The 25199-nt window shown below is 36.9% G+C and overlaps 1 protein-coding gene across 3 annotated transcripts in view; it reads left to right on the forward strand.

The window, feature by feature from the left end:
- The window catches only part of fam189a1.S (family with sequence similarity 189 member A1 S homeolog), a 333221-nt gene that overhangs the window by 298163 nt on the left and 9859 nt on the right, over window positions 1–25199 (forward strand). For 2 of the 3 annotated variants that reach the window (XM_018255499.2, XM_041588328.1), the window contains exons 8-9: window positions 14423–14498; window positions 18016–18600. In XM_018255499.2, the coding sequence (XP_018110988.1) occupies window positions 14423–14498; window positions 18016–18600 (661 nt within the window). The remainder of the gene's footprint in view (window positions 1–14422; window positions 14499–18015; window positions 18601–25199) is intronic. The other variant, XM_018255500.2, reaches the window with a different exon arrangement.

The raw sequence follows: 25199 nt of genomic DNA on the forward strand, positions 1-25199 counted from the left end.
AAGTTTATGTTCACTATGCCTCTCTCAGCATCTCTTTGTCTTCATTCTGTCTTCATGCAGCAGTTGGGTGTCAGATAGTCATTGACAGTTAGATCCAATATATCATAGTAGATTACAAACAAAATCTAAGAAAATAACTGCCTTTTGCACACATTCTGCATGTAGAGAGACGTGATGTCTTGTGATTTTTTATAGAGTGAGCTCTAATACATTGTCTAGGCAAAACATTATGAGCTACTGTAAATGTTTAGTGTTTCCATCTTATTGTCTTGAAATGCAGTTCTTTAATGCACCTCACTAAACACGTTCTAGACTCAGAGAAAGACATAATAAAGGCAATGAATGCTTATATTATGCTTATATTATACAGTATCAGTGCTGCAAAATATGTTGGCGCTATATAAAGACATGTTAAAATAATATTAATAATAATAATAATAATAATCTGTGTGCATCCTGTATGGTGTACATGAAAAATTATTGGAAATATTAAGAAAAAATAATTTAAAAAAAGTGTTCCTAGACTCTTTCCTAGTTTTGGCCATGATCTTCTGCTTTCATCCTCCCTTATAACCTTTCCGATTCTAGCCTTTTAGCCCTCTCACCTTAATAGGAATTGTTTCTCTTCTTTGCTGCTTTCCAAGTCTCACACCCCAGAAGCCATTTTTAATCACTGCTATCATGTTTTCTTTACTGTCTAAATGCTCTGATTTTTCTCTCTGTATTCTTGCCTTGATTATGCCTTGAAGGCGTAAGGCCCCAGAGGTCAGGGCATGGCCAATGGACATGGCCAGGTGTATATTTGGATGTATGTATAACTTTATTTGTAAAGTGCAGTTAAGGAGCCGCAGTGCTGTGCAGTGCATACAAGTACAAAGTATAAAAGTATACATGGGGAAGACAAATCAGATAATAAATATACACAGAAATCATATCAGGACAAAGAGCCAACCTTATGAAGTGTAGAAGCCAACCTTGAAAAGTCCCACAACCATGTATACCACAGACTTAGGATACACGTCACTTGGGTTGCCCACTGGACAAACATAGCTTTATAAAGTGTAATCCTTTATATTGTGACATTAGGACCATATCTTTCTTAAACTAATTTACAATACCCATTAACATATGGTAGGCACTTCTTTAGTGCAATTTGTTATTCAAGTAAGGTAATAAACAACAGTCATTGGTTATCAGCCAGCCTGTTTTAGTTTACGTTAGCTATAAAGCCTTGTACCTCAGAGCAGTGTCCTTTTGATTACAATTCCTTGGATAGCTTCTTCAAAGTTTAGAATTAAATCTTCAAAGGCTTACTTTGTAAGTTTAAAGTTGTTTGCTAAAATACTTTATGTATGTATGTTATTGAAATGTCTTATTACAAATTTCTATCGGTAGTTCCTCAGCTAATGCTTAATATTCTCCTTTGTTGTTTGACCCGGTGCCTCTTTTCCGCTTTCCTTGCAGCTTTTTCTCTTCTTGTGTATTCTCTGACAACTTATTTTACTTTTCTCAATTGTCCTCCTCGTGTTTCCTCCATTCATTTCTCCATGATACTCTCTGATTGCTTGCCATAATACCTACCTGACCTGTTCTATTTTTTCCTTTTTAATTCCTCCTTCCAATTTCTCAACTCCATATTTAATATTCTGCCCCCTTTCTCTCTTATATGTTTCTCTGCTCATCGTCATTCTGTTCTTTCCTACCCTTTTCTTTCCTTTCTCTTCTACATTCTCATCTCTTTTTCCTGTGCTTTTCCAGTCTTTTTATACTACTACATTAATTAAGTTTCATTCTTTTGAACCTGCCCATTGTCCCCATTTTTTCTCATCTGGTTTCCTTAGTCTTTAAGCTGTTCACTACTTCTCGTCCCCATTCCCAAGCAATTTCCAGCACATGTACAAGAACATTATACACTGCAGGTGATAATGCTATTTATATAGCTCAAACAATGTTACTTACATTTTCTGGCAAACCACATGTATGATTTTTTTTGCCGTGTTCCATTATTTACTTTCAGTGATTTAGTCATTGCTCAGCTGCAAGTTTATTGAAAAGGTCATAAGAAATTTGAACTTCATTTCAGCCTATCCAATCCCATAAAAGCTCTGCCTATTGACACAGGGTGCTGATGAAACTCTAGAGGTACAACCTGGTCCTGGTGATAGCTCCAGTGTTCTCCTGTGTTAATTTGCACAGTCGCACATGATTCATAACAGGAGGCAGGCAGTGTCTTTGAGCTCAACTATACAGAAGTGCATGGAGTACCTTTTGACATATGTATAATGAATGGGGGTTTATACTAACACAACGATGTTTGCGGTCGCAAATTATTGCAATGTTGCATCTATATTTCAGGACATTGAAGATAACCTTGCACGTATAAATGTGCCATTTGGTGTATGTATAAAAAGAATTGTTAAAAATAGCTGCTTCTAAGTCTGTTTTAAAAGCTGCTTATAATTTCTGTTGACCATCAAACTTCAACCATCAGAAGCTGTATTACATTTTACAGGAAGAATACTAGCATATGCATTCATATCCATAATTATTCAAAATATATTTCTGTATTACTAGTCTTGGCATTGTTATTTGCCCTACAATAAAAGGGCTCATATTGTCATATATAATGCTAATAATAATGTAAGGTACCCTTGGTTAAACAGTTCCAGAAGGTCTGTAAAGTGTAACCTAAGCCACTTGGGCTACTGTTTTTTATACAGAATCTGGACAATTTTCTACATTGCTTAAACTATCTATTTCAGTTCCCTTGATGATGCAGGACAATGCAGTAAGACCATACATTTCACACAACAAGAAACACATCTTTTTTATTTTTGCTACATTCAGCTGACATAGACATATTTCAAAGCAGATAGTTGATATCTAAAACACTGAAAATTACAAACACCTTGGATCACACAGTTTATGCCTCTGGATGTTTCCAATAATAAGACACATGAAACATTCTTCTAGCAAGCTTGAGGCTCAAACCTAAATTTTAAAACTTTACCATTTAAGGGTTCTAAACTAATACAAATATATTTACAAATATATTTATAAACTAATAGAAAGGCAAAGGTTGGCACCTTCCTTTCGACTTTAGTCAGGTGATTATTTTAATTTAAAATTGTGCTAATAACTGGGGAATTTATTTGTCTTCGTGAAACAAGTCGTTTTGTTTTGCATTTTGTATAAATCAAAAGATAATGTGCATAGCACTAAGCAGATCAGTGATGCCTTTGATATAGTTGGTGAAATACTGCAATATACTAAAAAAATCCACCTTTTAAGGGCTTTAAAGCAGTTCATAGCAGTACATAGTAATACATAGCAACACAGTATATATTAAGGTTCTTTAATGTATTAGCAAGTACAAAGTAGTAACTGGGTTTACATTAGGAAAAGACTATGATGAAATAGTAGGGTAGAAGATGTAGATGACAAGTAGAAGCAAGTTTTGAGATGGAGACCAAACTGAAGAAATTTTAATGTACACAATTATTTATATGAGGCCTAATGCTAATAATACCAGTTCTTTTTTATGGCATTGTGGAATTAAATTGTGGTTTTTTTAATATGTAAATTTTGCAATATTTTAAACCAAATTCTTGACTTTTTTATCTTCCATCTACATTTTCTTCTCCCTTATTTCAGCACAGCCTTTCCCTTACTTACAAACAATGTGTCCTTGTAAAAGTGAAGATTAAAATGTAATTCTGTATGGCGATAAAATATATAAACTGCATGAGTTATACTACTATAAATTGGATTTAAAAGCTGGCTAGCTCTATAAGCTGCAAGCCAAATACTATCAAAAGGGGATAGTTAACTCAAAGCTAAATCCATGAATGACAATTATTCTCTTTAAAAAGAGTGACCTGTACTGTAGCAGTAATGCAAGCAAATATATCTTTAAATACATAAAAGTAACAGCATATTGCTGTAGTAAACAATAGATAACAGCTTTAAGTCAAATATGTCTTAAAGAATGGCATGAAGTGTTGTTATTATAAATCTAATAACACTAGAACTAATTTTGTCATCCAACGGGGATGGTTTCTCCCTTGCCCATCATAACTGGCAGTGGGTTCTCTTCTTATGAGAGCTCTTTTAGCCTTCTTTTGTCCAAATAAGCTGCCTGGTCTGTCTACTCAACAGCCTCTGGGGTTCTCTTCACTACTAAGAGCCCATGATAGATAATTCAGAAACCTGAAGGCCTGCATACTCAAAAACCCAGTTATCAAGTTATCAAGTCTTACTACAGCATCATCTTTTATCCCACTTATGCTCCCAACTTTTCTATTCTACATTAAGATCTATAGAGAGAGAGAGAGAGCGATATTAAAATTGTATTGTTTTCGTTTGTTTCTATTTACAACCTGAGCAGATTTTTTTATTTTCTCCAATAAGCAAAAATGTATTGTAGCCGAACCACAGACATATTTATGATAATAGACAGAATTAAGGAAACTAGAGAAACCTAAATAAACCATTTCACAAATCAATTTCCTTGCAACAAAGCATCTCCCTCTAATATGTCATGTCCCACTGTTCCTAAAATATTCAATTCTCAGCTTTGTGTTCTTTATAAATGGAAGCACAATGCCTGCTTAATAGAATTTGCTCATGCATCTTAACATATCAGACATCTTATGAAACCTCAGATTTGTACAACACATTTTTCTAAGCTACATTTCCTATGCAGACAGGTGCTGCTGATCTCTTTGTGAAAATTGGGTTTTAAATGTGATGCAAAACAATTTTTTTTTCCACTTTTGACTTTGTCAGAAGACGCATATTGATGTAAAATTCCACATGAACTGCAGGCTCCTTTCCTAATAGCTTTTAAATAGCGTGTCACATTTAGTTTTATGAAAGGGCGAATTTAAATTAAGTCTTGGACACGAGTGCCGGCTGAAAAGTGATTGATGAGGTTCTGTGGGATCTGCCACTAGTTTTATGAGATGTCTGGTGCTTAAGTGTACGCAGACTGAGCCTGGATGATGTTTTTTGCCAAACATGACATCCTCACTGTGTCCTCATGACCTTGTCACAGCACATTTTATATTTTATTTATGGGTGCTATATATAGAGAGGAAAGAGTTCAGACCCTATAGTTAAATTTCATTAGCCAGAACATTTGAATCCCCCCAGGTTTTCTGTTGAGCACATTGCTAAGTAATTCTAATTGCTGAGCTTTCATTTTAATGAACACACTTAGTTCCAGTAGAAGATGATAAATACTGTATCTTAGAATAATACATGCTGTTACAAGGCTGCAAACCACTGATCGAGTGTGCTGCATTGACCATAAAAGCACTAGTAAAACATTGCTTAGCCTGGCTTAAAATGCAGCTGCTGTTCTTAGCAGGATGTTGGCCATGTGAGGGAGGATTGTGTTGAAAGAATACATACAGTGTCCAGCACTCTAGCTGGCAGCAGCCATTATCTAGCCCAGTGCAATACCACAGTTATAACTCACAAAAGCTTTGTAGAAAGCCTAGTAAAAGGACATGGTCACTGGGGTTAATGGCCACTTGTGTTGAAAAACCATGCAGCAGCTCTTTCAGGTCAACACCTTTGCCCATTTCATGTGATTTTCATCTATAGCAGTCTCTTAAAGGAGCTTTGTATTTACTATGATTTAAGGACATGGAAAAACAAATGTTCTCAGTGGACAGCCAAACTTTATCTCCAAAAGCATATGAAGGAGAAGGTTTTCTTCTTTTGTTAGAAATCAATTTTTAAATGTGATATTACTTGGTTGTCTGTCTTGCAGTGAGGAAGGTTATGGTATGAGTCCTGAATAGAGGATGCAGAATGCTGTCCACAAACACAAAAGAAAATGAGTGAGTTGTTGTGTACAAGCTCTGTGCAGAGAAGATGGTCAAACCAATGCTCTTGTAGAGTAGAAACATGACAACAGAAAAATTGCTCCAAGCATGTCCAGAGATTCAACTAGATTGGGAATCAGAAGCAGGGACATCTGCAAAGTATGGGTCATTTTGTTAAAGTACTCACCATCCACATGATAGGTTTTTCATTAAGATGGTCGCAAAGCACTCTAATATTCATCTTGCAGTATGAAATTCAAATTACTACTAAATAGCAGAGCTGCAAAAACTATGTGAAATACCAACTGCATTTTTAGCACTCTAGAAACAAGATTCAGTAACTCCTAGTAACAATCGTACATTTATACTGTAGGACAAATGCAGTCAGAAGAATGAAATTGGTTTGATGCGATTTACTAGACTGGGGTCATTATAGCCTTTGTCACTGCAAAATACTTTTATTCTGTACACTGAATAGTGAGAAATAGTGAGTGTGGAGAAAATCATCTTCATAATTCTTTAAGGGTGAAAACACACAGAACTACTAGTAGCACCTTCTTGTTGTGGCTATAAAATAATGTGGTGTGGTGCAAAAGAATACCATGCCATAGACAATACTGTGAATTGTCTCTCCTAAAACAAAGTCAATTATCACAATTGTCTATTTTGCAGCTGTGACAAGTAGCTGCTACTAGTAGTTCTGTGTGTCTTCACCCTAAAGGTATAAAAACCTACCTATGTGTTTGGACTGTGACAAGATAGGGTCCATCACTGCAGGTGGTATTCAACACCTCTAAAATATTTTAAGCCTACAAATCTCTCAAGGTCTCTCTGGGTTTGGCTAACAAAAAAATAAACAATACAACCTTTTATAATGAAGCAATTTAAAAAAACGTTGATTTTTCAAGTCCACCAATTGAATCCAAATTGGTTCTTGGAGGTTACCCATAAGCCAAAACAGCAATTCAGCAGCTTTTAGATGGTGAATTTTTAAAGAGACAGTACATTCGATATTCGAATTTTTGATTTTTTTTTAAAATTCAAATCGAATTTGGACTATTCCCTAGTCGAGGTACACAAAAATAGCTTGAAATTCAATTTTTTTTTTTAAATTCGAAAATTCACCTTGACCTTTAATAAATCTGCCCCTAGATGTCCCAAAATGGAAATGAGGATTAAATAATAGAAATGCTGAACAGAATTGGGGATTACTTTAAAGGGGATCTCCATTTTGAAAAATGTAATGATAAGTGATCTTCCAGTTTGTAATGCCCTGCTCATTAGAGCTTACAATCTAAATGGAGAAGAGAGTATGAGACAAGCAAGGTTATTTGTAAATGTAATGGCTATGGAAAGCAGTTCCTTTCCTTCATTTCCTTTTATATTCTCTGCACTACTGGTTCTCACTCTTGAAACAAACTATCAGAAGCCATCTGATTTATAGACCTGGAGGGAATTGACTTCTACTAAATAGTTTTAAGATCAAGAACCAAAGAACAATTTTTACATTTTAAAATTAGTGTTTGAAATATTAATCTTGTATTATAATGTATTATAGGCCTCAAGAGATTAGTATTATTTTTTTTGTCTTTGAAAGCATTTCTGACCCTGTTGTTACCCCTTCAGGGATTGAATGAGCTATTCTGTTCTTTGAGAGCTTGTTACTTATGGACACTTGCAAACTTCAATAGATCACAGCTCTGCTCTTCAGTTCAGTATAATGAAATATACATTTATATATGCTTATAGAGTTGGTGTTGTTATTGTATAAAATATTGTAGAATAATTATAATAAATAATATATGTGTGTTGTATATGTTTCCAATATGTGCACATGCCAAACAAGTGACCTGTAGCTGATTTATTTTTGCAAACTAAAAACAGATACATCTTTTTGTTGGTTAGGATTTAGTCCATTTAGTTTGATCCACGCAGAGTAGTCCTTCCACAGTTAGACAGCAGCAATTATACCAGAACTATACTGACCACCACATTTGTAAAGAGGAGGATATAGGCTTGGACAAACACACAGTACAGGGAAGGATAGTATGGTAGCCCCCTATCCTCCAAAAAAAAATTGCAAGAATAGGCAAATGCATACCCATCAAGTATTTAGAGAGATTTAAGGGGTTATTTATCAAAGTCCAAATTTATCTCAATATTTTCTGAAATAAAATCTGACCAAATCCACACTGGGTTTTTTGGCTTATTTATTAATAGTTACATAGTTAGTTACATAGTTAAATTGGGTTGAAAAAAGACAAAGTCCATCAAGTTCAACCCCTCCAAATGAAAACCCAGCATCCATACACACACCCCTCCCTACTTTTAATTAAAATTCTATATACCCATACCTATACTAACTATAGAGTTTAGTATCACAATAGCCTTTGATATTATGTCTGTCCAAAAAATCATCCAAGCCATTCTTAAAGGCATTAACTGAATCAGCCATCACAACATCACCCGGCAGTGCATTCCACAACCTCACTGTCCTGACTGTGAAGAACCCTCTACGTTGCTTCAAATGAAAGTTCTTTTCTTCTAGTCTAAAGGGGTGGCCTCTGGTACGGTGATCCACTTTATGGGTAAAAAGGTCCCCTGCCATTTGTCTATAATGTCCTCTAATGTACTTGTAAAGTGTAATCATGTCCCCTCGCAAGCGCCTTTTTTCCAGAGAAAACAACCCCAACCTTGACAGTCTACCCTCATAATTTAAGTCTTCCGTCCCTCTAACCAATTTAGTTTCACGTCTCTGCACTCTCTCCAGCTCATTTATATCCCTCTTAAGGACTGGAGTCCAAAACTGAACTGCATACTCCAGATGAGGCCTTACCAGGGACCTATAAAGAGGCATAATTATGTTTTCATCCCTTGAGTTAATGCCCTTTTTTATGCAAGACAGAACTTTATTTGCTTTGGTAGTCACAGAATGACACTGCCCAGAATTAGACAACGTGTTATCTACAAAGACCCCTAGATCCTTTTCATTAAAGGAAACTCCCAACACATTGCCATTTAGTGTATAACTTGCATTTATATTATTTTAGCCAAGGTGCATAACCTTGCATTTATCAACATTGAACCTCATTTTCCAGTTTGCTGCCCAGTTTTCCAGTTTAGACAGATCACTTTGCAAACTGGCAGCATCCTGCATGGAACCTATAGTTCTGCACAATTTAGTATCATCTGCAAAAATAGAAACAGTACTTTCAATGCCCACCTCCAGGTCATTAATAAACAAGTTGAAAAGCAAGGGACCTAGTACAGAGCCCTGCGGTACTCCACTAACAACACTGGTCCAATTAGAAAATGTTCCATTTACCACCACTCTTTGTAGTCTATCTTTTAGCCAGTTCTCTATCCAGGTACAAATACTATGTTCCAGGCCAACATTCCTTAATTTAACCAGTAACCTTTTGTGTGGCACTGTATCAAATGCTTTAGCAAAGTCTAAGTAAATCACATCCACTGCCATCCCAGAATCGAGGTCTCTACTTACATTCTCGTAAAAAGAAATTAAGTTAGTCTGGCAAGATCTATTATGCATAAAACCATGCTGGCACAAACTCATAGTATTATGATTTGCTATGAAGTCCAGTATCTTATCCTTTATTAACCCTTCGAAAAGCTTTCCTAATACTGACGTCAGACTAACTGGCCTATAGTTTTGAGGCTGAGAACGGGATCCTTTTTTGAATAGAGGCACCACATTAGCAATTCGCCAGTCTCTCGGCACTATGCCAGATCTCAATGAATCCTGAAAAATTAATACTTTCCCGAAAATGTTGTTTTCATCCTGGTTTTACGTTTTTTTCTGATTTTTTACCCGAAAACTCAGAAAACTTGAGGGTATTGCCAAAAACCCAGCGCACATCAAAAAATCATTGGGATTTGTCCCATTGACTTATATGCAACCTCGACAGGTCTGAGATGCAGGATTTTCAGATAATGACTTTTCTATTCTCGGGGTTTAATAAATTCCGAAAAATTTGCGATTTTTTTTTTAAAAGTCCGATTTTATTAAAAAAAAATCACGAATGTTTGGGGATATTTGCATTCGGAGTTTAGTAAATAACCCCCTTAATGTCATACTGCTTCTGCTTATTCCATGTCTTTCCACTTGATAATCATATTTTAAATATAATATATATTTACACAGTGGTAGGATATTTTTGTTATCTTTAGTAACAAGCCTTTTATCATCCTGTATCCTGTCTACAGGTTGTACTCATTGCTGCTGTGCTCCAACACAATTGCTCATGATGTCTCATGCTGCTGAATTCTCTGCCTCTTAGGGTCTGCTGCATTTTTCATACCTTTTTGTAGCCTGGAAGGCTGTTGGTGATTCGTGCTATCTGTCTCAGACATTGGGTGGGGGGGGGGTTAGAGATTGCAAAAATAATTGATTTTCATGTTTATCCCTGATTGTGTGTTATTACAGCGAAATACACTGTTGCTGAGAGTTTCATAGTTACGTTGGGTTGAAAAGAGGTTCTCCCCCTCCAATCCCCAGTGCACATATATACACATCATACCAACTTATCTACACACTCACATATATAAACCATATATAACAATATATATATACTGTACATCAATTGTACATTTTGGGTCCTTAGGGAAACTAACTTACTAGGGCATTATAAACCGTTCATGTTTATTAATATGAAAGCTCTATTTATCATCTCAACCTGTTGGAAGGGATGTAGGGCTACTGAACATTTGAGAGAAAGTGACAGCTTCCAAATATGAAGAATAGTTAAGCCAGCTCAAGACAATTGTCTTCCTTTGTATAGCAAGGCAAGTAAATAGACAACTATATATGGTACAAGATTTTTGCAGCTGCAGATTATTCCCCAGATGCATCTTAAGGACACTGCCTGCAGAAATCTGTTTGAGTTGGCAGGAGCCCAGTTTCTCATATTATAGACACTGAGTATGAGGCAATTTCCATAAGCAATAAATGGGTTGATTGGCTGTTATCTTGGCTTCAGAACAATTCTCAGCCTCCTTTAGTTTTTTCTTCCATTTTTCCTTTTTACAATGCAAGCATCATGCATTAGATCCCGAGAATACCAATTCCACATCTGCTGATTTCCTCTGATGTATTCAGCTCACTGCTTCCTCCTTGATTGAGTGCAAAGTTACCATTTCATACATTCCCGTTGCAAATTTTCAACAGAATTGCCTATCATGTCATATCTCATACTGAACTTCTGCAGCATCAGTGCCTTGCTGAAAAAATTGGGTAAACATTTGTGGATCATTTATTGATTTTTTTTTTTACTATAATTAACATGTATTAATAAAAAAGCCAACATATTCCACAGCCTGGTGGATAGAGGGGTGTAAATGAATTACACAAATTGCATACAAATATTGATTGATACAGGAACTAAAGAAAGCCTTGGTAATATGAGCTTACAAATCACTCTATACATTCTTTAAAAGATTTTAGTTCTGAATTAATCTATAAGATATCTATAGTAATAAGTCAAATCAAATGGACTTGCTGTATACTTTTCTCTTGAAGCCGTTTGCGTTTGTTATCTGACTGGCTTCCTCAATTTAGAATGGTTTTTATTTAATATATTAATCCTTGCTATTGCAGGTCTTCCTGGTTTTTAACATTTGAGGATTAAAAACCAACAAAAACATGCAGTATGAGCAGTCCAAAAATGTTTTCATAAACAACCCCACCCCTTTCCACAACTGCAGCCTATTAGGCTTTTAGATGAAGAGCAGCTTATTATACAAATGTATGTTCAGCTTATGCCATATGTATAGATATATAGGGCCAAAATCAGAAATCATAGGGCCCTGTATGACAACAATTTTTAATTGCAGCCCCCACCCCCACACCACAGATATGAAATCCACCAGACCCAGGACGCCCTGTATACACATACACAATGTCTATTAAGAGAAATATATTCATAGAACAATGGAAATATACATTGTATGTACACAATATAGCACTTTTTCTTCTTTCTCTACCAATAGTGGAATTCAAAAATACAGTAATGCATGAACTGCATAACCATGTAATGATGTCAATGAAAAAAATGGGACCAAGTGAAAATGATAAATATTGTCTCTAGTGTCTCTTAGTTGCCTAGTGTGCACAAATTTCTTTCTGTTCCTCTGGAGACAATTCCTGAAATTCCATTTATGTCATAGTAACAGAAGCAGCACTGACCTATGTATTTTATAAACCTTTTTGTTAAATGTATACAGCTCCCAAGCAGGAACTGGAATGTGAAATGTATACAGTAAAGTTCTTTCAGAAGCAATGGTATTGAAATGCAGGCCACCTTTATTTTCTCTCTCTCTCTCTCGTGTGTGTGTAGATATGTATGTTTGTTTATATATAATATATAAAATGGAGTCTATTGAAGACAATTTTTCCACAATTCTGAGCTTTCTGCATAAAAGGTTTCTGGATAACAGATCCCATACCTGTGTATGTGTATATAAATATATATATATATATATATATATATATATATATATATATATACGCAGTTTGTTGATGATATGGTAGTGTTGGGCTTCATCACAAACAATGATGAGACAGCCTACATGGAAGAAAGGGATAACCTGACACTGTGGTGTCAGGAAAACTGCCTCCAGCTGAATGTTAGCAAGACCAAGGAGATGGTGGTGGACATTAGTAGGAGACAGCAGCAGAACTACAAAACCCCTTAACATCAGTGTGAACCTAGAGGAGAGGTTGAGCAGTTTAAAATACCTCGGAGTCCACATCTCTGAGAACCTGACATGGTCTAAACATATCCAAGTTCAAACTAAAAGGGCAAAGCAGTGTTTGTACCATCTCCGACAGTTGAGGAAGTTTGGGGTCTCTTCGAAGACGCTAAAGACTTTCTTCTTTGGTGCTGTGGAAAGTGTCCTAACACAGAACATTACATCCTGGTGTGGAAACAGTTGTGTCCAGGACCGCAAAGCCCTTCAGAGAGTGATACGTGCAGCAGAATGCTGCTGCAGGTCAGCTCTTCCATCTTTGCTGAACATTTACACCAAGAGATGCAGGACCAGAGCCCTCAGGATTCTCAAGGACTCATCATATCCCAGTAATGGCCTGTTTCACCTACTTAAATCAGGGAAAAGGTTTTTGCAGTATCCTGGCCAGAACTGAGAGACTTAAAAGGAGTTTCTATCCTCAGGCCATTAGACTGCTAAACCAAGACATGCCACCTTACCCATAATTTCCCATATCACTTCCCCCTTCTTCACTTGCACCTACTTGATCTATATGACACATTACTGTATGTCACCACAATACAGCAGTATACAATCCACATACATTGCACATTAATACTGTGTACTGTTACTGCACCATTTGCTTTTATTTTATTTCACCACAATATGCTTATTTGGTGTACTGTACTGCACTGCTGTTTTTATATTTTATATTTTTATACAATCTTCACTCACTGTCACTTAAGTAAATAACATGGTTCATCTTTTACTACATATGCTGTGCTGCTATCCTTAATTTAAAAAAAAAAATTATGTAACAATTATTTTTTGTATATTTTAACTTTGCATAGCCTAAAAAAGTGGTTCAGGATGCTGCATGTTGTACTTGTATAACTATGCATATGACAAATAACGAATCTTATCTATCTTATCTAATATTTCCTTCCATTTTTTTTTTTACTTTAGTTTCCTTAATTTTTTTAATAAAAAATGAAACTGGAAGCACTTCAAACAATATTACACCAATTTGCCTTGCCATTTCACATTTGCCCATAGTTTCTATATACAAATAAGTATGAGGGAAGATGTCATGTGCGCAGCATGAACATGCAAACCAGAGCTGGATAGAGTATTATGCATTTGTGAATTGTCTTGAAAGGTTAATAACTGGCACACTAAGCTGCATGGTCACTAACATGCAAATAAACACATGGGAATTCGACGAAATAAATTAATCACCAAGCGTGTCCTTTCCTCTACTGTCTCTGCAGAACACTGACCCAAGTGTCAAGCAGGGATGGATGGTGTTATGATTGCTAAAGTGGAGACAGGGTTTTTGGTTTAATCCCTGCATCTGCTAGTGTTAAATATTAAACATTTGTGCCTCAATAATGAAGAAAGTTACATAACAGTAAAATGCAAGAAATTATTTCTAAGGCACATGAGTTACTGAAAATGAAGGTTGAATCCTGCTGAGTCCCATTAGCAGCTTGTACAACAGCCTGCTGAAGCTGTGCTTTATTTATCTGCTTTCACATTTTTTATATACATCTGTCTTTATGCACCCTGGGGCCCTGCAATGGACACAGCTAATCTAGTCTAAAGCTTCTACAGCAAATGCAGAACAATTCATGCTAAAATATTCCACTTGTCAGTACTGTTTAATGCTAGGAAAACACATCTTTGTTGGCTAACTATTAATTGCTTTAATAAGTAAATGCGGGTAAAGGGTCCCCTCTAGCAAGAAATGCTTTAAACCTCCTCTATGTTCAAATTAAAATGCAAAATGTGATAACTTGAGTGTCTTACACAGATTAATGCTGGTGTAAATTAAAGTGTTTCTTGTTTCTGTTATCTTTCTACAGGGGGCCAGCATAGATCAGCAGGTCACAGAATCCAGTCTAGGTGACAGAAACACAACAGCAGGCTTCAGCACCCAAGGTATTGACCTAATCTTCTCACTGATAGACTAAAATGAACTATGATTAAAAATGGATGCATTTTAGAAAAGACAAGTTGTTGGGTCAGGCAATGATGTTGGTACCATCTGTAACCTGTAACCACAGATCTTAACTACAGCAAGAGCTGACATTTACATATTAACAGCAATCTGCTACAATGAAACATTTAAGCATTGAATTCATCCGGCCCTCGGTTTTAACAAGGTCAAGGTTTAACAACTAGTCACACAGCCCCACAGCATGATGGAACCTCCACCAAATTTGACAGTAGGTAGCAGGTGTTTTCTTGGAATGCTGTGTTCTTCGCCATGCAAACTGCTTTTTGTTATGACAAAATAACTTAAATTTTGTCTCATCAGTCCAAAGCACTTTGTTCCAAATGAGCTTTTGCATACAACAAGCGACTCTGTCTGTAGCTTGAGCGAAGAAAGGGCTTCTTTCCCCTGCCATACAGATGTTCTTTGTGCAAAATGCACTGGATTGTAGAACGATGTACAGATGCGCCATCTGCAGCAAGATGTTCTTGCAGGTCTTTTGAGGTGATCTTTGCATTGTCTGTATCCATTCTCACAATCCTCTGCATATGCCGCTTCTGTATTTTTATAACAACTGTGCCTGTGGTCTTCATTTCTTACAGTTAAAACTTACAGTTTAAACCTCTGAGATAGCTTTTTGTAGCCTTCCTCTGAACCACGATACTGAACAATCGTTGTTTTCAGATCCTTTGAGAGTTGCTGTCACTTTTCAGATGCGAGTCAAACAGAAGCAAAACTTGCAATTGGCCACCTTAAATACCTTTTCTCATGATTGGACACACCTGCTTGTGCAGTTCAAGGCTTAACAAGCTAATCCAACCAATTTGGTGTTGCCAGTAATCAGTATTGAGCAGTTACATGTATTCAAATTAGCAAAATTACATACCACTGTTATCTTTCATAACAATGTGTTAAATACAAAGTAATAAACTGAATTTATAGGGAATGCCGGTCCCACTATTTTTTACTTTTTATTTTATATATGTTATTTTTAACTGTGCACCCCACTTTTGATTTTGAGTACAGGTACTTATATATAATATATATTATAATGTCCCTAGGCAGCTAGAGAAATGAAAAAGCCGACAGCATGATGATGAAGAGATACTGGGGACATCTTTAGAACTTTAGACTTACTGATCTTTATCCCAAAAGGGATGTGTGCCTTGGGCTTGTAGAGAAGCACACATCTAGTGAATAGAGATGTCGCGAACTGTTCGCCGGCGAACTTGTTCGCGCGAACATCGGGTGTTCGCGCTCGCCGGAAGTTCGCGAACGTCGCGCGACGTTCGCCATTTTGGGTTCGCCATTGTTGGCGCTTTTTTTTGCCCTCTCACCCCAGACCAGCAGGTACATGGCAGCCAATCAGGAAGCTCTCCCCTGGACCACTCCCCTTCCCTATAAAAACCGAAGCCCTGCAGCGTTTTTTCACTCTGCCTGTGTGTGCTGAAGAGATAGTGTAGGGAGAGAGCTGCTGCCTGTTAGTGATTTCAGGGACAGTTGAAAGTTTGCTGGCTAGTAATCGTTTTGATACTGCTCTGTTATTGGAGGGACAGAAGTCTGCAGGGGTTTGAGGGACATTTAAGCTTAGGTAGCTTTGCTGGCTAGTAATCTACCTTCTACTGCAGTGCTCTGTATGTAGCTGCAGTGGGCAGCTGTCCTGCTTCTGATCTCATCTGCTGACTGCTGCAATAACAGTAGTCCTTGTAAGGACTGCTTTTATTTATTTTTTTGTTGTTTTACTACTACTACTACTACTACTACTATAAGAGCCCAGTGCTATTAGTCTAGCAGTGTTGGGGAGTGGGACTGGTGTGCTAATCTGCTGCTCCTAGTAGTTCAGCAGCACCAACTTTAATTTTTTTTTTTTAATATTCATTTTTTTTTTATTTTACTTTTTTTTATTTTACTACCGCTGTAGTAGTGTATAAGTTGACCTTTTAGGCATTATTTGCCCTGTAGGCATTATTTGCACACTGTTTTCTTCAACCCGCCATCGAGCTGTGTGACCTTGTTCACATTCTGTCTAAATATCCATAATATTACCGTCTCCAGAAAAAACACCGGAGTCACTTCAGTGGCTGCGTCCAAAAAAACTGGGCAAACAATGTCTACAAGGTCAACGTATGGCGAAAAATGACTATTTTCAGCATTTATATGGCATATTTTTTCTGGCAACTGTGCTTCAGTGGCTGCGTCCAAAAAAACTGGGCAAACAATGCCTACAAGGTCAACGTATGGCAGTTGTTTAAAGAGAACAGTAGATTACTAGCCAGCAAAGCTACCTAAGCTAAAATGTCCCTCAAATCCCTGCAGACTTCTGTCCCTCCAATACAGAGCAGTATCAAGCAGATTACTAGCCAGCAAACTTACTATCATCTGTCCCTGAAATCACTAACAGCTCTCCCCCTACACTATCTCTTCCAAGCACACACAGGCAGATTTTTCAGATACATTTTTGCCCTTGATCCCCCTCTGGCATGCCACTGTCCAGGTCGTTGCACCCTTTAAACAACTTTAAAATCATTTTTCTGGCCAGAAATGTCTTTTCTAGATGTTAAAGTTCGCCTTCCCATTGAAGTCTATGGGGTTCGCGAACCGTTCGCGAACCGCTCGCATTTTTGCGCAAGTTCGCGAATATGTTCGAGAACTTTTTTTCCGACGTTCGCTACATCCCTACTAGTGAAGAATACCGAATTTTGATGCTGACATGTGTACCAAATGTCAACAAATTACACTTCCTTCCATTTACAGAGAAGATATCATTCATTGATCAGTTCCACAAAATTCTGGGCAATTCTGCCTGCATTACTTTACTACTGCACAGCACATAGACCATCCATTCATACTCACTAATCTGCAGATTATAGGGTAATGCAAACAAACTAATTTCCTTAGTATATTTATAGAAGTAAGTCAAATCAACTGGACTTTTTTTTTCTTGAAGACGTTTCACCAATCCAAATCCAACTGGATTTCTCAATTCAGAATAACTTGTACATAGGATCTTGCTTTGCTTTATACCCTCTGGAATGTTGCTCCAATCAGCATAATCTGTTTATGATAATCCACAATGATGTAATTAAATTAGTTGTTGATTGTATTAGCAAGATTAGAGCTTTTATGTGTTATTAAACCTTATGTGTTATTAAGGTTATTCTGAATTGAGAAAGCGAGTTGGATGACTGGTGAAACTTCTTCAAGAAAAATAAAACACAGCAAGTCCAATTGATTTGACTTACTTCTATAGATATACCATGACCTGGATGAATGAGAACTTTCACAAACATAATTTCCTTAGTGACAAATGTACTTTTAAATAACTTGAAAATGTGTTGACAGTGATGGTAGTGTAATTAAAAAAGTAACTGGACAATTATGGCCTGCCAAAAGGAACTATACAGTATGTATTGCAGAATATAGATTTTGAGGTATACTGTATATATTTGTATTGTTTTGCAGTGTCTGTAGATAGCACTTCATTGCTGGTGTCTGATGTGGCCGAAATCCAAGTTCGCAGCTGCTCATCAGAAGATCTTTGTTCACTTGAAGTTCAAGGATCACTTCGCTCTGCCGATTTTAGCCCTTATAGTGCAATCCATACAGCCACCACTGGGAGCAGCTGCACCAGTTTGGAACACAGCTTCCGTGGTGGATTTCCTCTCACTAATTCCCAGGTTTCACCTGATGATGATGGAAGTAGAACATCCACAGACAGATCCCAGTGGCAAAACTGTGAGAATCACATACAGTCCAGGTCACTGGACACATCCGCTGAGAATTTCAGCACATCGGAAAGAGAATCTCAACTTTTGGTGAAAGAAAGAAAAGTTGCCCAGTCTCTGAAACCCATGAAAATGTGCTGCAGTGTGTTTGCTCAACCACCTGGCCAGTGTCTGCCATCACCCAGTGCTCTTCCTGCAAATCACACCCAACGTACAGGGCGGCTGGAAAAAACTATGCAGCAACATCGTTCGAGGAAATACAGGATTGCCAGTATAGTCCGATCCACTAGTGAACCTGTTTCCTGTACCTCCATCACAGAAGGTAAATTCTTTTACATGAAGAGCCATAAGAGCAGTCTGAAAAACTCTCCTCTTTCTATAGTCATGTAGAAAAGTAAATCATTTGGAGTTTAAAGCACAGTTAGAACCATTTATAGAATCTGTTTTTAAAAAAGCATTCTATACTACTAGGCATATTTAACCAAATTTAGAATTTGAGTGTTTTTTTTATTTTCAGCTGTGGAAAAAAAAAAATCACTTTTAAACTCAAGTTTTTTTTCTTCTCGGTTAAACAAAAAAAGATTGATTGCAACAAAAATCTAAACTTCACATATATTTTTTTACCACATTCAAGTTTGTATAAATGAAAGAAAATAGCCTGAATGTAAGCAATGTACCTTCCACGGACTTCTGTATATAGTTGCAAAGTTTTAACTGCCATTTTTTTTTCATTCAAATTTTTTCAAGATTTTTTTCAATTGATAAATCCTGAAAATTCAGGTTCACTAAAATAAAACAAGATCATGTTTTTCTTCCACAATTTTCTTTAACTGCAGAAAAAAATCACCAATCCATTTAAATATACCATAATGTGCAATTAAAAAGATGTTCAGAATACAATGATTTTTATCAGCTTTTACATCTATGCATTTTTTAAAATGAAGAATCTGATTTGCAGAATTGTGATGCTTCCAATACAATTTACCATTGGGGGAGCATTATATCTGTACTTTTTTTTACCAATACCTTTTCATTCACATACAATTTATACAAAGTACAGTCATTTTCTGATTTGGTAATGAATGACCATGATCTGGTTTAACATAATCTGGTATTAGAATGGGAATGGAGATGGCTTTACATCCCTTAAGTAGACATATTCATTAATAGTGTGGAGCGGTTTCCTGTTAGTTACATAATTGTGCAGAATTGCTGGCAATGATATTTTTAGTTACAGTCGGTCTTGCTTATATTTCATTTTTGTTTTTTATCACACTGTCTATGGCGCTATTATCAAAATAAACTTGGTTGACATTTCTTGCATTTCGTAATGTGTAGCACTGTAAAAAGCCTGGATAATAAAGCCTGGAACCTAAACTGGAATTATAATTCTGCAACATTCTTCATATACAGTATTTGCTGATATAAATGGAATTTGACAGAGTTAGCTTTTGCATAAGTGCTTGTTCTTATCTGCTGTGAGTTGTTTTAGGTATGCCAGTTTTACTATTCATTTCACACTACAGGTACGTTTCACCTTGCATGTGTCTGTGTGCCAAACCCAAACATTACATTCAATTACATCTCTGTCTTGCACTGTTTATAAGGGTAGGACTGTGGGTTGTGGTTCTGCTCGTATATATTCAGCAGTCTGAGCTCTATATTATATTTGTATGGCACCCAATCATCATATGGAGATGGCTTTGTAGGACATGATGATTCTAATGCATGTGTTATTTAATGTGTTATTAGCTAATTTCCCACATTGTTAAAAATATTGAAAGCCACCAATCTAGCCTACAGTATATCAATGCTAATATGTCTGTTGGTGTACAACTATAAGCATTAAGGAATATGTAAATTGTTGTTCGGATATCAGTTTTGTAATAGCTGGTTTGTGTTAAAATTAGGGCTGTTTAATATCTGTGCAAATATGTTTGCACAAACAGCTACAGGTGTTCAACTTTGTGTCACTTCTCACCTAGCACTGCTGTGTCTATTTACATAAGAGGCAATAATAAATGACGGGACATGATGTTAGAAACAAAACAATGAGACTCTTAGTCCTGTGCTGTATCAATACAGTTAACAATGGAGGACTTTTTCAGGCTTAGCAAAGTCACAAGATTTTTATTAAACTCCTTTTTTTTCTGGAGTTTAAGGCTCTTTCCTGTTGCCTATTCGACATGTCTAATGCCTTTTTTCCTTATATCATTCTTATACTCTTATATTCTTATCCATCAGATACAAAACATTATGGGTTCCTTAATAGGGATGTCGCGGACTGTTCTGCGGCGAACTTGTTCGCGCGAACATCGGCTGTTCACGTCCGCCGCAAGTTCGCGAACGTCGCGCGACGTTCGCGTCAAAATCGTTCGACCATTCGGTCGCTAAAATCGAACGATTTTCGTTCGATTCGACGATTTTCGTTCGATTCGAACGAAGATCGTTCGATCGAACGATTAAAATCCTTCGATCGTTCGAATCAAACGATTTTCGGATGTTCGAAGTTCGCGAACTGTTCGCGAACTGTTCGCATTTTTTGCCGGTGTTCGCGAACGGCGTTCGCGAACACATTATCGGCGGTTCGCTACATCCCTATTCCTTAATACAACTCTGCAATTTTACAGGCAATGCAGTTCTGGCTCTAGCATTATGTTGCCCTCTACTGGACAATGCATAACAAAGAGCTTTAGAAGAATGCTTTTAACGGTTAAGGATTCTTCCATTTCATAATTATATTTTACTTGCATAGCCTCAACATATTCCTCCACAGAAAAAACCCGCATTCAACGAACCTCCAGTAAGGGGGTTTGGTATGCCATGCAGGTAGGATTGTGCATAGAAAGCTGAGCTGTAAATGACTTGGTAACAAGTGGTGGCTTTCATAAAGGTATTGTAGTTCCATGATGTAAGGGTTCATATTATGTTATTTCAAAAATGGCAAAGGTACTATACTCAGTAGTCACTATTTCCTTTCTCTATGTGCCACTGTGGATACATCCATGCCAGTACTGGCAAGTTCTATACTGTTATACACAGCAAAGTGCTCTCATGGGAACAAAGGAGAAGTGTTAGTGTGGTGTTTATACAAATGGTCTGTAGATGTCACTGCGCTCAAGATTGATACTGTGCATACTTCCTGACAGCTTAAAAGTGAAAGTTACTGTTGTGTAATGCCTGCATGAGAGCCTGCTAATAAAGTTATACGCTACTCACCCTCGGCTACCCAAAACATAACAGTTAGGTCGAAGCAGCATTATACCCCTGTTTGTTATATAATGTTTACTCTGGCATTGCAGCTGTTAACTTTGCTTGTTGTGAGTGGAAGGACACCCTGTGGCATGTCTGACATTTTACATATGTGTACATATTATTGGCAAAAACTGAGCCACTCCCCACTTTTCAGCAGAAAGAACTGAACCTCTGGTTACCATAAATATTTGGCCAAAAAGTGATCCACAAGCTTATAAAACAACAAGACATTTAATAATATACCACTCCTTATGAAAATTAAGATCATTCACAACATTCCTCCTCTGCACTAGCTTATTTGTATTGCCCATCAAAAATGAGCACCACAGCTGTGTGGCTGGACCTAGCTAACAAGCTAATACAGCTACTTTATATATAGACACCTGTGAATACTCTTTGGTTGAAGGGTTTTATGATACTTTCCCTATTCTCCAGGGATAACAACCCCATCAAAGGATTTTGATGTTTGTATTTTAATCAAGCTGAATAGCTGAATTAAGTCAAAGTGCTTGTAGAATATAAAGTCTGAAATGTGGGATTTACAGGGGAAGCAGTGTCCCAACAAAAAAATGTAAACAGTATAGAACTCTTTAAGCTAATTAAAATACTGCCTGTCATTTTAATATTATTGTTATTAAAATAACTGAACAGTAATTTAAAGAATATTGGTTGCAGTAGAAGATTTTCTCTTGCTCTGGCAACATATCAGTTTGTTCTATGGGGGCTGCCGTGGAACCAAAGACTTACCATTCTCACCATGGTAAAGAAGAGTTCTAAAACATATCATGTTAACAAACAAACATAGGATTGTCTTCAATCCCATGTAAATGATCTGCATCTGTATACACAGTTTGATCAGTTGTGGATAATTTGTAAGATCACCTGGCAATGTATGGGGCTCTCATCTATTCTTGAACAGATTCTGTTTGGAATGTTAGATTGTTTTATATTTGGGGTCATTATCAACCTGGGTATGTGGCTGACTGATAAATAGGAGAATTTAATCCTCAGTCCTGTTTTCATAGAAAACTAGATGTCATTGACTAATATGGTGAAGAAAGCCAGCAGCACACTGAGTCTGGTTGCAGTTGTGTTCAAAAGGAAATGTTATTTAGCCCATATGCAAAAGGCAACGTTTCGAGCCTACCAGGCCCTTTATCAAGCTGATAAAGGGCCTGGTAGGCTCGAAACGTTGCCTTTTGCATATGGGCTAAATAACATTTCCTTTTGAACACAACTGCAACCAGACTCAGTGTGCTGCTGGCTTTCTTCTGGATATCAATTTGACCCAGTGACAGGAGTGGGTCTCACAGTACAGCACCTGGCACTACAAAAGTGTGAACTAGGGAGGTGAGCGCTCCACGTGATTGATTTTATTGACTAATATGGTGTCCTGTACTAGAGGAGGACACAAATAAATACTGATACCAATGTCACAAGTGGGCCGCAATCACAAGAGCTTATGATCAAGGGTTTTTTTTTTACAAAAGGACTAGCTAAATGGCTGATGTATTTATGTCATCTCAACAAGAAAACATTTTACAACCTGGTAGGCCATTGTTACACAGTGCTTTTTACAAATCTAATAGAACATGTTATAAACTAAGTTATTTTATATGCATTATTCTCAGATTTCTATAATAGCTGTAGATTTGATGTGGCATTTAGCTTAGCCTAACTCTTAGCATAACAAGCTGCAAACATGTGAAATTAACTTCCAGAGACTGACAAATTTATGTAACTACTTATAATCTGTTCTGCACCTCCAGCTGGGAGAATTAGAGTAAACTTTATTACACTTGCAAGAGATTCTGGCTAGTTTATTAGTCTTTGTCCCCAACTGTGACTTCACAGTATGGGGCTGTATGACTTTTGGAAAGTCTTGTGTACAAATAGTTTTTTTTTTGTTGATTGGTGTTTAGCAAATTGCTTTTGTGATGACAAGCCAGCTGGTATAACTAAATCTTTAAGAAATAGCTGTTTTAGTAAATGCAGTACAATTTTGCAGTAATAGGACTTTATCTTTATAAATATATGTTTTCCTATATTATTCTATTGCATACTGTGCTACTTAATGCTCATGGCGGAACCTTCAAAATAATGATCCCCGCAGGATGCCATCCAACACTTTCCTGCAGTCTGCTGCCTGCAAAACTTACTGAAATAGCAGTTACTTTGCCGAATATGCATGATGATTACAAATTCTCTCCACTACCATCTATAATGTGCAGGTTTAATCAGTGGAAGCAATTTTAAACAGTAAATTAAAATTCATTTAAATCAGGTTATACAGTACTTCTGAAATCTTTTCTGACAAATACTTTGTGATACCTAAGGATTACTACCACAGGTGCATGCTCTTGGATAACCTTCAGTAGAACTATGGTCCAGACGGGAGTACAGGCATGGGATCCAGTATCCAAAACCCTCTATCCAGAAAGCTCAGAATTAAGGAAAGCTTTTTTCCATTAGACTCCATTTTATCCAAATAATACAATTGAAAAAAAAAATGATTTCTCTTTTCTCTGTAATAATAAAACAATACTTTGTACTGTACTTGATCCCAACTAAGATATAATTAATCCTTAATGTACACAATAAGGGTTTATTTAATAACACGTCCCATACCTGTACCAACAAAAAACCCTATTAAAAAATAAACTAAACCTAAATAAAAACTCCTTTATCGCTAAGGGTAAAGGTAAATGAAAGTGGTGATAATTTGTAAGCAAATTGCATTTGTAACCTCTCCTGCTCCCTAGTTAGCAAATCACTGTGGGCCCTCCACGGCCAATCCCCGTTAAGCAAGCCTAATCATTCCCCAGTGGGACTAATGGTCTGGCACCTGGTCTATTAACCCCTTTAATATTTCAGGTCTCCTTTTGTCACATCAGCCCCTTGGCTGGTGTGCTGTACTTAAGATTGCACTTGTTTTTCCACTTTAAGGTATGTAATATGTGAAGAGAACAGGTTTCTAGAATTTTATTTTTCTGGATCCAGGACAGACCTGGGGTCTTAACTGTGCTATTATTAAGGGGCAGATTTACAAAATTCGAGTGAAGAATTCGAATGTAAAAAAATTTGAATTTCGAAGTATTTTTTGGGTACTTCGACCATAGAATTGGTTAAATTCGAATTCGAACGATTCGAAGTAAAAATCGTTCGACTATTCGACCATTCAATAATCGAAGTACTGTCTCTTTAAAAAATACTTCGACCACCTACTTCGGTAGATAAAACCTACCGAAGTCAATGTTAGCCTATGGGGAAGGTCCCCATAGGCTTGCCTGTGATTTTTTGATCGAAGGATTTTCCTTCGATCGTTGGATTAAAATCCTTCGAATCGTTCGATTCGAAGGATTTAATCGTTCGATCGAACGAAAAATCCTTCGATCGATCGATCGCAGGATTTGCGCAAAATCGTTCGACTTCGATATTCGAAGTCGAACGATTTTAGTTCCCAGTCGAATATCGAGGGTTAATTAACCCTCGATATTCGACTCTTGATGAATCGGCCCCTAAGCCAACAAGGTGTATATTTATTGAGCATTTTCACTTTTTCTTTAAACAGACTTGTTACTGTACCTTGTTTGTTAGTTATTAAAAGAGTGTCTTGTGTGGATTTTCCAAGATGTTTCCATTTCAGATATCATTGCTTTATCTGGA

Source organism: Xenopus laevis, chromosome 3S (assembly GCF_017654675.1).
Source record: "Xenopus laevis strain J_2021 chromosome 3S, Xenopus_laevis_v10.1, whole genome shotgun sequence".
In the NCBI taxonomy this organism is placed as follows: Eukaryota; Metazoa; Chordata; class Amphibia; order Anura; family Pipidae; genus Xenopus; species Xenopus laevis.